Genomic DNA, 12,063 nt, shown 5'->3' on the forward strand with positions numbered 1-12,063 from the left:
GGATTAAACTCCATCTGCTATCTCTCCGCCCAAGTCTGCAAACGATCTAAATCCTGCTGTATCCTCTGACAGTCCTCATCGCGATCCGCATTTCCGCCAACCTTTGCGTTGTCTGCATACTTACTAATCAGACCAATTACATTTTCCTCCAAATCATTAATATATACTACGAACAGCAAAGGTCCCAGCATTAAAAAAGCACCCTTCCATTGCTACTCTCTGCCTTCTATGACCTAGCCAGTTCTGTTTCCATCTTGCATGCTCACTCCTGATCCCGTGTGACTTCACCTTTTGTACCCGTCTGCCATGAGGGACCTTGTCAAAGGTCTTACTAAAGTCCATATAGACAACATCCACTGCCCTACCTGCATCAATCATCTTTGTGACCTCCTCGAAAAACTCTATCAAGTTAGTGTGACACGACCTCCGCTTCACAAAACCGTGCTGCCTCTCGCTAATACGTCCATTTGCTTCCAAATGGGAGTAGATCCTGCCTTGAAGAATTCTCTCCAGTAATTTCCCTACCACTGACGTAAGGCTCACCGGCATGTGGCTCCCTGGATTATCCTTGTTACCCTTCTTAAAGAAAGGAACAACATTGGCTATTCTCCAGTCCTCCGGGACATCACCTGAAGACAGTGAGGATCCAAAGATTTCTGTCAAGGCTTCAGCAATTTCCTCTCCAGCTTCCTTCAGTAATCTGGGGTAGATTCCATCAGGCCCTGGGGACTTATCTAACTTAATATTTTTCAAGACTCCCAACATCTCGTCTTTTTGGATCTCAATGTGACCCAGGCTATCTACACACCCATCTCCAGACTCAACATCCACCAATTCATTCTCTTTGGTGAATACTGATGCAATGTATTCATTTAGTACCTTGCCCATTTCCTCTGGCTCCACACATAGATTCCCTCGCTTGTCCTTCAGTAGGCCCACCCTTTTCCTGGCTACCCTCTTGTGGTGAACCACTGTCTGAGGGGATGTAAGGTAGGACCTCCACTACAGGTTCGCCGGTAGCCCCTGCTGGCTGGCTCCGCCCACTAAGAACTGTATAAATATGCATGACCTCCAGTACCCTGCCATTTCACCAGCTGCAGCAGGAGGCCACGCATCTGACTGTAATAAAGCCATAGTTGTACCCAATCTGCGTTTTTGTGCAATTGATTGCGCATCAATTTATTAGTCAGATTTTTCCACAGAATGGATATCAGAATTAAGCCCGATCGCCTGCAGCTGGATCCGCACTTGCCCGACGCCAGAAAAGACTTTACTCACTGGCTAGCATGTTTTGAGGCCTACATCAACGCTGCGGACCCCACGCCAACGGAGGCTCAGAAGATAAACGTCCTGTACTCCAGACTGAGCTCCAGCGTGTTCCCGTTGATCCAAGACATCATGAATTACACAAAAGCAATGGAACTCCTTAAAGACACTACGCGCAGAAGACGAACACGCTCTTCGCCAGGCATGTACTCGCCACCCGCTCGCAATTACCTGGTGAGTCCATCGAAGACTTCAGGTGGGCCCTAATTCCACTCGTCCGGGACGGTGACTGTCAGGCCGTTACGGCCGCCGAACACGCGAACCTCCTCATGCGCGATGCTTTCGTGATGGGGATTGCGTCGGACCGCATCTGAGAACGATTACTGGAAGGGGCCACGCTTGAACTGGCGGAGACGAAAACCTTGGCGCTCTCCATGCCGGTCACATCCCGTAATGTGCTGCCCACCCTTCTACCCCTTCCTACCCCTCCTGGACCCTGCCGCCAACCTTCTCAGCTGGGGCCCTGCCTTCCCAATACACCTGCGCCGCATTCCTAGCCGCGCACCCCGGAGGTCCCCGCTGCTACTTCTGTGGTCAGCAGAAGCACACCCGCCAAAACTGCCCGGCCCGCACTGCCGTTTGTAAATCCTGCAGTAAAAAGGGCCATTTTGCGGCTGTGTGCCAGGCCCGTGCAGTCGCTGCGATCGTGCCCGCTATCGCCCCCTCCTCCACGCCAGACGCACAATGGGAGCCGCCATCTTCTCCTCCCGGGGCCATGTGCGACCAATGGGCGCCGCCATCTTGTCCCCCTTCGGCCATGGGCGCCGCCATCTTGTCCCGACCCCGCAATGTGCGCACCATGGGCGCCGTCACCTTGTCCCCCACAGGGTCTCCGGACATCCCGAGATCGGAACCGCACATGTTCGCCACCCAAAGCATCCGACGGCTGCCCGCAGCTCGCTTCGATGACGCTGGACCAATCTTGCCCGCATAACCTGGCACCGCGTCGACGACGGTGAAAATCAACGGCCACGCGAGTATGTGTAAAACGCCTTGGGATTTTCCTTAACCCTATTTGCCAAAGACTTTTCGTGGCCCCTTTTAGCCCTCCTGACTCCGTGCTTAAGTTCCTTCCTACATTCTTTATATTCCACACAGGCTTCGTCTGTTCTCAGCCTTCTAGCCCTGACAAATGCCTCCTTTTTCTTTTTGACGAGGCCTACAATATCTCTCGTTATCCACGGTTCCCGAAATTTGCCGTATTTATCCTTCTTCTGCACAGGAACATCACGGTCCTGAATTCCTTTCAACTGACATTTGAAAGCCTCCCACATGTCAGATGTTGATTTACCCTCAAACATCCGCCCCCAATCTAGGTTCTTCAGTTCCTGCCTAATATTGTTATAATTAGCCTTCCCCCAATTTAACGCAGGCACCCTCGTACCACTCTTATCCTTGTCCACCAGCACTTTAAAACTTACTGAATTGTGGTCACAGTTCCCAAAATGCTCCCCGACTGAAACTTCTACCACCTGGCCGGGCTCATTCCCCAAAAAGCAGGTCCAGTATAGCCCCTTCCCTAGTTTGACTATCTACATATTGTTTTAAGAAGCCCTCCTGGATGCTCCTTACAAACTCTGCCCCAAGCCCCTAGCACTAAGTGAGTCCCAGTCAATATTGGGGAAGTTAAAGTCTCCCATCACAACTCTGTTGCTTTTACTCCTTTCCAAAATCTGTCTATCTATCTGCTCCTCTATCTCCCGCTGGCTGTTGGGTGGCCTGTAGTAAACCCCCAACATTGTGACTGCACCCTTCTTATTCCTGATCCCTCCCCATATGGCCTCGCTACCCTCCGAGGTGTCTTCCCGTAGTACAGCTGTGATATTCTCCCTAACCAGTAGCGCAACTCCTCCACCCCTTTTACATTCCCCTCTATCCCGCCTGAAACATCTAAATCCTGGAACGTTTAGCTGCCAATCCTGCCCTTCCCTCAACCAGGTCTCTGTAATGGCAACAACATCATAGTTCCAAGTGCTAATCCAAGCTCTACGTTCATCTGCCTTACCTGTTATACTTCTTGCATTAAAACATATGCACTTCAGGCCACCAGACCCGCTGTTTTTAGCAACTTCTCCCTGTCTGCTCTTCCTCAGAGCCATACTGGCCCTATTCCCTAGTTCTCCCTCAATTTTTCCACCTTCTGACCTATTGCTCCGGACCCATCCCCCTGCCATACTAGTGGGCAGGTAAAACCCAGAGAGTAAGGAGGGCACTCCTGGAACGGACCCGAGGAGAAGGGGACTTGGCCCACAAGAACTTTATTAACTATGACTGGGACGCCAACATATTGATGGTCAGGAAGTGGGTAGTGGGGGAGGGGTCGGTTTGGGAGCAGATGGAGGCAGCATCCTGTAAAGGTACGAGTTTGGAGGCTTTACTGACGGTGCCCCTGCCGTTCTCGCCGACTAGGTACTCTACAAGTCCGGTGGTGGTGGCAGCCCTAAGGGTGTGGGGGCAATGGAGGCAGCATATGAGACTGGATAGGGCATCAGTGTGGTCACCGATCTGTGACAATCACCGGTTTGTCCCGGGGGGGGGGGGCTGGATGGGGGCTTTAAGGTATGGCAGCGGGCAGGGATTGAGAGGTTTGGGGATCTATTCATCCAGGAGGGCTTTCCGACCTTGGAGACATTGGAGGAGGTGTTTGATTTGGCGGGTGGGAACGGGTTTCGGTACCTTCAAGTGCGGCACTTTGTACAGAGGCAAGTTCCAAGCTTTCCTCGCCTCCTCCTGAGGGGACTACAGAATAAAGCGCTGTCAAAGCAGGGGTTGGAGGTGGGAAGGTTTCGGAGATATACAGGGAATTGTTAGAGTGGGAAGGGGCCCCTATCAGAGAGGCGAAGAGGAAGTGGGAAGAGGAGCTAGGAGGGGAGCTGGAAACTGGACTGTGGAAAAAGCCTTGAAAAGGGTAAATGCATCCTCGTCCTGTGTTAGACTTGGCTTGATTCAGTTCAAGGTAGTCCACAGAGCCCACATAACGGTAGCCTGGATGAGTAGGTTCTTCGAGGAGGTGGGGGACAGATGTGGGCGGTGTGGGGGTAGCCTGGCCATGCCCTCGACAGTGACCTGCTGACAGTGCCATCACAGTCCCAGCGGAGAATCCAGCCCAGGGTGTAGAGAAAATATCAACTTAATATGAGGTAGGTCCATTTAAAAGTCTGATGGCAGCAGGGAAGAAGCTGTTCTTGATCGGTTGGTATGTGACCTCAAACGTTTGTATCTTTTTCTTCACGGAAGAAGGTGGAAGAGAGTATGTCCGGGGTGCGTGGGGTCCTAAATTATGCTGGCTGCCTTTCCGAGGCAGCGGGAATTGTATGGGATACATCTCACAGCAACTGGGATGTGATGTTGAGGCCCTCAGCCACGGTTATCACAGACTGAGCCATGACTTCGACACCACCACTCAACAAGCGGACGTCTTACTCTAGGTTTCCCACTGCGGTCGCCACCCTAGCAGTGTTGACCTCAGTGCCAAGTACGGTTGGCAACATCTCCTGCGGCCGAAGCCTTTGGGGCTCCTCCAATTGGCTGTGCAGTCACTGGAATGTACCTGACACTCCTCCTGAATGTCACAGGTGTGTCCTAACATCTGCATCAGCTCTGGGAGAACCTTGCCCAGAGGTTTGGCATCTGACTGGGACCCAGCTGAGTCCTGGGATCCAGCAGACCTGTGACTGATTCGCCCTTGGATGTTCCTGCCTCCACCTGATGTGCATCAGCAACTGTATGGTGCTCACCAGATTGTGCCCCAGAAGCCTGACCACTCATGTTGCCCACTGAGGTGTGTGTCTCTGCACTGGTGGAAAGTGGGGCTGACAGCTGTGACACCTCGATGGCGATCTCCTTGGAGCTCTCCTTCAAGGTGGTCTCTTGGGTGGCAAGAAATGCGATCGATTCCAGATGGTCCAGCCTCATCAGATGGAGATTCTGCGAGACAATGGACATGTGGTCAGTGAGAGGGAAAGATCAATTTGTCTGACATTAACTACTCACTTGAGACTGGTCATCTTGGTGAAGGGGCAGTGGATCCTCACCTCTGTGGCGCAGGACAACCTCACTGTCAGTGACTGCTCTCCCTTCAGTCAACCCCACAATCTCGGGGTCCTGTTCATCATAGGGTGTGAGGACTTGGATCTCTGGGATTCCGCTGCCCCCCCCCCCCTCACCCACCTTGGCCCTTTCCCATTTATTATGGACTATCTTCTTGTGAGGAGACCAAGAGAGGACATTGTGAGCAGCACGCTTGATGGCTCAGGAGGGTCTATAACAGGTGGCATGTGTGGGCACTGCACCTGGACATGAAGGGATTGAGCTGGTGGGTGCCATGGGCTCCTGAGGAACAAGCACGAAGATCAGTGTGAGGAGGGTGTGTGGTGTCAGCCAGTCATTAATCGGATGGAGGAGGGCGCGGTTTGGGAATTTGAGGGGTGGCAGGCGGAACTGATGCCAAGAGAGGTGGTAACTTACCCTTGCAGCTCGGTTGAGGTTGTTGGTCTTCTTTCGACATTGGACAGCGGTCTTCCTGGTCATGCTGCCCGCAGTGACAGCTGCTGCCACTGACTCCCAGGCGGCATTGCTGACCCTGCTGCTGGGCCTACGACACCCTCGGGGGAGTGAATGTCGCGTGTCGCTTCGACGTTGCCGAGAAGCTTGGCCAGGTTGACATCACCAATGCGAGGAGCAGGTTTGCGTGCTGCCATGCTTGTGTCTTGACTGGGAGTGAGTTGTGAGGAAGCATTTAAAAACAGCTCCTCTTGTTAGCGGTGAGGTGCTTAAGCACAAATCTGGTGAATCCGACGGTGAGACAGCCAGTAATGGCGAGAAGCTCGTGGGGGCTCATTTTCGGCACTGAGTGCCGATGAATACAGACCGTAAGCTCGCCAATGTGACCATCAAGGAACACCCACCAAACGCAACCAAAATGACACTCAGAAATCTTTGCGTTGAATCGCGCCCAGAATGTTTCATAGAACCCCTACAGTGCAGAAGGAGGCCATTTAGCCCATCAAGTCTGCACCAGCCCATGGAAAGAGCACCCTACTTGAGCTTAAGCCCATGCCTCCACTCAATCCCAGTAACCCCACCCAATTATTTTTTTTCCAATTAAGGGGCAAGTTAGCGTGGCCAATCCACCTAACCTGGACATCTTTGGGTTGTGGGGGTGAAACCCATGTAGACACGGGGAGAATGTGCAAACTCCGTACTGACAGTGACCCAGAGCCGAAATTCGAACCCGGGTCCTCAACGCCGTAGCCCCAGTGCTAACCACTGCGCCACGTGCCACCCATCCTTTTTTGGACACTAAGGGACAATTTAGCATGGCCAATCCACCTAACCTGCACATCTTTGGACTGTGGGAGGAAACTGGAGCACCCGGAGGAAACTCATGCACAGACGGGGAGAAAGTGCAAACTCCAAACAGACAGTCATCCGAAGCCGGGATTGAACCTGCGTCCCTGTAGCTGTGAGGCAGCAGTGGCAGTAGTTGGTCAGCATATGTTCATGACTTGGCATAGTAAAAACATTACACAGCTGTTGAAAATTCAGGCTTTGATACACATTTTACAACAGTGAACATTACAACCTTTAATCAGCTCATTTATGATAAACTGAGCATAAAACTATTATTTCCACCTTTAATATGAAGTTTTCTTCTGGCTGCAGGTGCAGTTCTGAAATGGACTGGCGCACCATCTGTTCCAAATCTATGTCTTTCTTGCGTAGTACCACCAATGACGGAAAAAGATCACCAATCAGACCCAGAAAAATAGGAACATCATTGGTAACAATTTTTGGTAGATTGAAATCTCTCAGAGCACGCATTAGGACCTGGAAAACAGCAACAATGCTATAAAACAGAACAATTACATTTTTGTAAAATATATTAAGTTAACAAACATGACAAATTATTACATAATTAAACAATAATAGTGCATAAGGTTTGTTAAACTCAATCTGTTGTGGACTAAGAGTGTGAAGAATCGGCCGTGTTAGCCACAGGTGCAAATGCCCTAAACGACACTAAATCTCATGACTTGCACCGGCGAGATTTCTGATCGCGACCATCTGAGCCGCACCTGATGACGTGACCAGGTTCCTGCCCAGGGAGGGCGCAAACCTGATTTGAATGAATTTGAATCAATTTCCATTTAATTAGCATGCTTAACATCGCATCTTCAGCCTTCATCGAATCTTCCCACCCACCAGGTGTGACTACTGCTTTTTAAAAATGGGAACCAGATGCCATGACCTCCAAGAGGGAGGAAGGAGGTGACCACCACTGTTTCCACTGAGCAACAGGGAGTCCAAGGTGACAGAGCTGACTGGACAGCTCCAGAGAGAGGAGGTCAGGGTTGTCCAGCGGGAGAGGGCAATTGTGGCAGTTCAAGGGGCAAGAGAAAGAGGAGGGCAGCTTTTGGGAGCGTAAGACTACACTTGCCAGGGGGGAGAGGGGGGAAGGGCACAGTTGGTGTGGACGTTACTGTGTATATTTGCTGTCTGTGTTCTTTAAGTGAGCTTTTAGTGCTCTGTATGTCTGCTGTCTGTGATGTGGGGGCAGTAGCACCAGACGGTGAGACAGCCAGTAATGGCGAGAAGCTCGTGGGGTGGGGTGGGGTGTTGTGAGAGTCAAAGAGCCGGGCGTAATGGGCTGTATGGTTGAGACCCGAAGACAAGATGGTGCCCATGTCCACCCGTAGGAGTGTGAGGGGGCGGCGGTATTCTCAACCTCTGGAGTAGTGGTCCAAAAGGCTTAAGTGTTAGGACGTGACACCAATGAGCTCAGAATTATGCAGCCTGAGCAAAAAGGATGCCCATTAGCTCTGCCTCTCCCTGGAGTAAAAGATCACTGTGCATTCCTTTTTTTTCAAAAAAATATTTTTATTGTCCTCCTTTTTCACATTTTCTCCCAAATTTACACCCAACAATAAACAATAATCAGTAACGAATGTAATGTCAATCCCCATATCAATAACAACGAACCCATCCTCCCACCAAACCCCCAAACATCAGCCCGCATGTAAACATAAACAAATGACAAAAAGGAATCAGGAATCACCCATAATCACCATTAACACATACAGTCCTCCTTCCCAACCCTACCCGCTAATGTTTGATGTAATCCAATTATCGAAAGTGCATAATGAATAACGCCCATTAATTGTAAAACCCCTCCATCCTTCCCCTCAGTTCAAATTTGACCTGAAGCGTCAAGAAGTCCAGCAAGTCCCCCCGTCACGCCAGGGCAGAGGATGGAGAGGTTGATCTCCACCTTAACAGGATCCGCCTTTGGGCGATCAACGAGGCGAAGGCTACAACATCTGCCTCCGCATCCGTCTCCAACCCCAGCTGGTCCAACACCCCGAATATAGCCTCCCGAGGGCCCGGGTCCAGTTTCACATGCACCACTTTAGAGATTACCCTACATACCTCCTTCCAGTAATCCTCCAGCTTTGGACAGGACCAAAACATATCAACGTGGTTTGCAGGCCCCCCTCCGCAGCGTTTACACATATCTTCTACCCCCTCAAAGAGCCAGCTCATCCTCGCCCTTGTGAGGTGTGCTCTATACACCACCTTCAGCTGTATCAGCCCCAACCTCGCGCACGAGGTAGAAGCATTCACCCCCTGGAGCACCTCACACCAGAACCCCCCCTCCATACCCTCTCCCAACTCTTCCTCCCACTTTGCCTTGATCAGTTTCAGGAGGCGCCTTCTCCTCTTCCAAAATAGCCCCATAAACCGCCGATACTACCCCCTTTTCCAGCCCCCCTGTTGTCAGCACCTCCTCCAGCAATGTGGAAGCCGGCTCTACTGGGAAGCTCTGTATCCCCTTTCTGGCAAAGTCTCGAACCTGTATGTATCAAAATATTTTCGCCTGCTCCAGCCCATACTTCGCTCCCAGCTCCTTCAATCCTGCAAATCGACCCCCAAGAAACAAACCTTTTAATGTCCTAATTTCTTTCTCCTCCCATCTCCAAAAATTTCCATTCCACTTCCCTGGCTCAAATCTATGGTACCCCCAAATCGGCATTTCTCTTGACCCTGCCCCCAAGCCGAAGTGCTGGCAAAACTGCCTCGAAATTCGCAACAAAGCTATGACTACCGGACTCCCTGAGTATCTTCCCGGGGCCGTCGGGAGCGGCGCTGTCGCTGGCGCCTTCAATCTCAACCCCCTACACAAACTCTCCTCCTTTCTGAATCATTGGGAGTCAACCTCTCTGACCCAGCTCCGTACCTTCTCCACATTTGCTGCCCAGTAATAATACATCAGGTTCGGAAGACCCAAACCCCGTGCCTGCCTTCCTCTCTGTAGTAGCACCTTTTTAATTCTGGCCACCTTCCCTCCCCATATGAATGAGGTAATCATCCCTTCAATCTCTCTGAAAAATGCCATTGGCAGGAACATCGGCTGGCATTGGAAAATAAACAGGAATCGCGGCAGCACATTCATTTTAACCGCCTGTACCCGACCCACCAGTGACAGAGGGAGACCATCCCACCTTGCCAGATCAGCTTTCACCCTCCCCACCAAACTAGAAATGTTGCACCGACGGACCACCCCCGCAATCCCAGGCAACCTGCACCCCCAGGGATCAAAAGTGAGTCCCTGCCCTACGGAATGGCAGACCCCCCACCCCTGGCCGAGACACCACAAAATATTCACTCTTGTCTAGATTTAATTTGTACCCCGAGAAAGACCCAAACACGCGAAGCAGCTCCAGTATTCCCCCTATTGACACACTCGTATAATAACAAGTCATCGGCATATAAGAACATAAGAACTAGGAACAGGAGTCGGCCATCTGGCCCCTTGAGCCTGCTCCGCCATTTAATGAGATCATGGCTGATCTTTGTGGACTCAGCTCCACTCTCCGGCCCGTACACCATATCCCCAAATCCCTTTATTCTTTAGAAAGGCATAACATAGAACATAGAAAATACAGCACAGAACAGGCCCTTCGGCCCACGATGTTGTGCCGAACCTTTCTCCCAGATTAATCATAGATTATCATTGAATTTACAGTGCAGAAGGAGGCCATTCGGCCCTTTGAGTCTGCACCGGCTCTTGGAAAGAGCACCCTACCCAAACTCAACACCTCCACCCAACACCAAGGGCAATTTGGACATTAAGGGCAATTTATCATTGGCCAATTCACCTAACCCGCACATCTTTGGACTGTGGGAGGAAACCGGAGCACCCGGAGGAAACCCACGCAGACACGGGGAGGATGTGCAGACTCCGCACAGACAATGACCCAAGCCGGAATCGAACCTGGGACCATGGAGCTGTGAAGCAATTGTGCTATCCACAATGCTACCGTGCTGCCCTTAAGAACAAATAAATCTACACTATATCATTTTACCGTAATCCATGTACCTATCCAATAGCTGCTTGAAGGTCCCTAATGTTTCCGACTCAACTACTCCCACAGGCAGTGCATTCCATGCCCCCACTACTCTCTGGGTAAAGAACCTACCTCTGATATCCCTCCTATATCTTCCACCTTTCACCTTAAATTTATGTCCCCTTGTAATGGTTTGTTCCACCCGGGGAAAAAGTATCTGACTGTCTACTCTATCTATTCCCCTGATCATCTTATAAACCTCTATCAAGTCGCCCCTCATCCTTCTCCGCTCTAATGAGAAAAGGCCTAGCACCCTCAATCTTTCCTCGTAAGACCTACTCTCCATTCCAGGCAACATCCTGGTAAATCTTCTTTGCACCTTTTCCAGAGCTTCCACATCCTTCCTAAATTGAGGTGACCAGAACTGTACACAGTACTCCAAATGTGGCCTTACCAAAGTTTTGTACAGCTGCATCATCACCTCACGGCTCTTAAATTCAATCCCTCTGTTAATGAACACGAGCACACCATAGGCCTTCTTCACAGCTCTATCCACTTGAGTGGCAACTTTCAAAGATGTATGAACATAGACCCCAAGATCTCTCTGCTCCTCCACATTGCCAAGAACTCTACCGTTAACCCTGTATTCCGCATTCATATTTGTCCTTCCAAAATGGACAACCTCACACTTTTCAGGGTTAAACGTTTAAAGAAGGAGCCTCAACTGCTTCACTGGGCAAGGAATTCCAGAGATTCACAACCCTTTGGGTGAAGAAGTTCCTCCTACACTCCGTCCTAAATCTACCTCCCCTTATTTTGAGGCTATGCCCCCAGTTCTGCTTTCCCCGACCAGTGGAAACAACCTGCCCGCATCTATCCTATCTATTCCCTTCATAATTTTATATGTCGCAATAAGATCCCCCCGCATCCTTCTAAACTCCAATGAGTACAGTCCCAGTCTACTCAACCTCTCATCATAATCTAATCCCCTCAACTCTGGAATCAACCTAGTGAATCTCCTCTGCACTCCCTCCAGTGCCAATATGTCCTTTCTCAGGAAAGGAGACCAAAACTGAACACAATACTCCAGATGCGGCCTCACCAACACCCTATACAATTGCAGCATAACCTCCCTAGTCTTGAACTCCATCCCTCTAGCAATGAAAGACAAAACTCGATTAGCCTTCTTAATCACCTGTTGCACCTGCACACCAACTTTGTGCGACTCGTGCACCAGCACACCCAGGTCCCTCTGCACAGCAGCATGTTTTAACATCTTACCGTTTAAATAATAATCCATTCTGCTGTTATCCCTCCCAAAATGGATAGCCTCACACTTGGCAACATTGAATTCCATCTGTCAGACCCTAGCCCATTCACCTAACCTATC

At 50.5% G+C, this 12,063-nt stretch overlaps 1 protein-coding gene across 1 annotated transcript in view; it reads right to left on the reverse strand.

Annotated features, from left to right (window-relative positions):
• dnah9l (dynein, axonemal, heavy polypeptide 9 like) overlaps positions 1–12,063 on the reverse strand; it is a 1,249,478-nt gene that overhangs the window by 749,929 nt on the left and 487,486 nt on the right. The window contains exon 36 of the mRNA XM_072476205.1: positions 6,961–7,155. Within this exon, the coding sequence (XP_072332306.1) occupies positions 6,961–7,155 (195 nt within the window). The remainder of the gene's footprint in view (positions 1–6,960; positions 7,156–12,063) is intronic.

Source organism: Scyliorhinus torazame, chromosome 2 (genome assembly GCF_047496885.1).
Source record: "Scyliorhinus torazame isolate Kashiwa2021f chromosome 2, sScyTor2.1, whole genome shotgun sequence".
Lineage (NCBI taxonomy): Eukaryota > Metazoa > Chordata > Chondrichthyes > Carcharhiniformes > Scyliorhinidae > Scyliorhinus > Scyliorhinus torazame.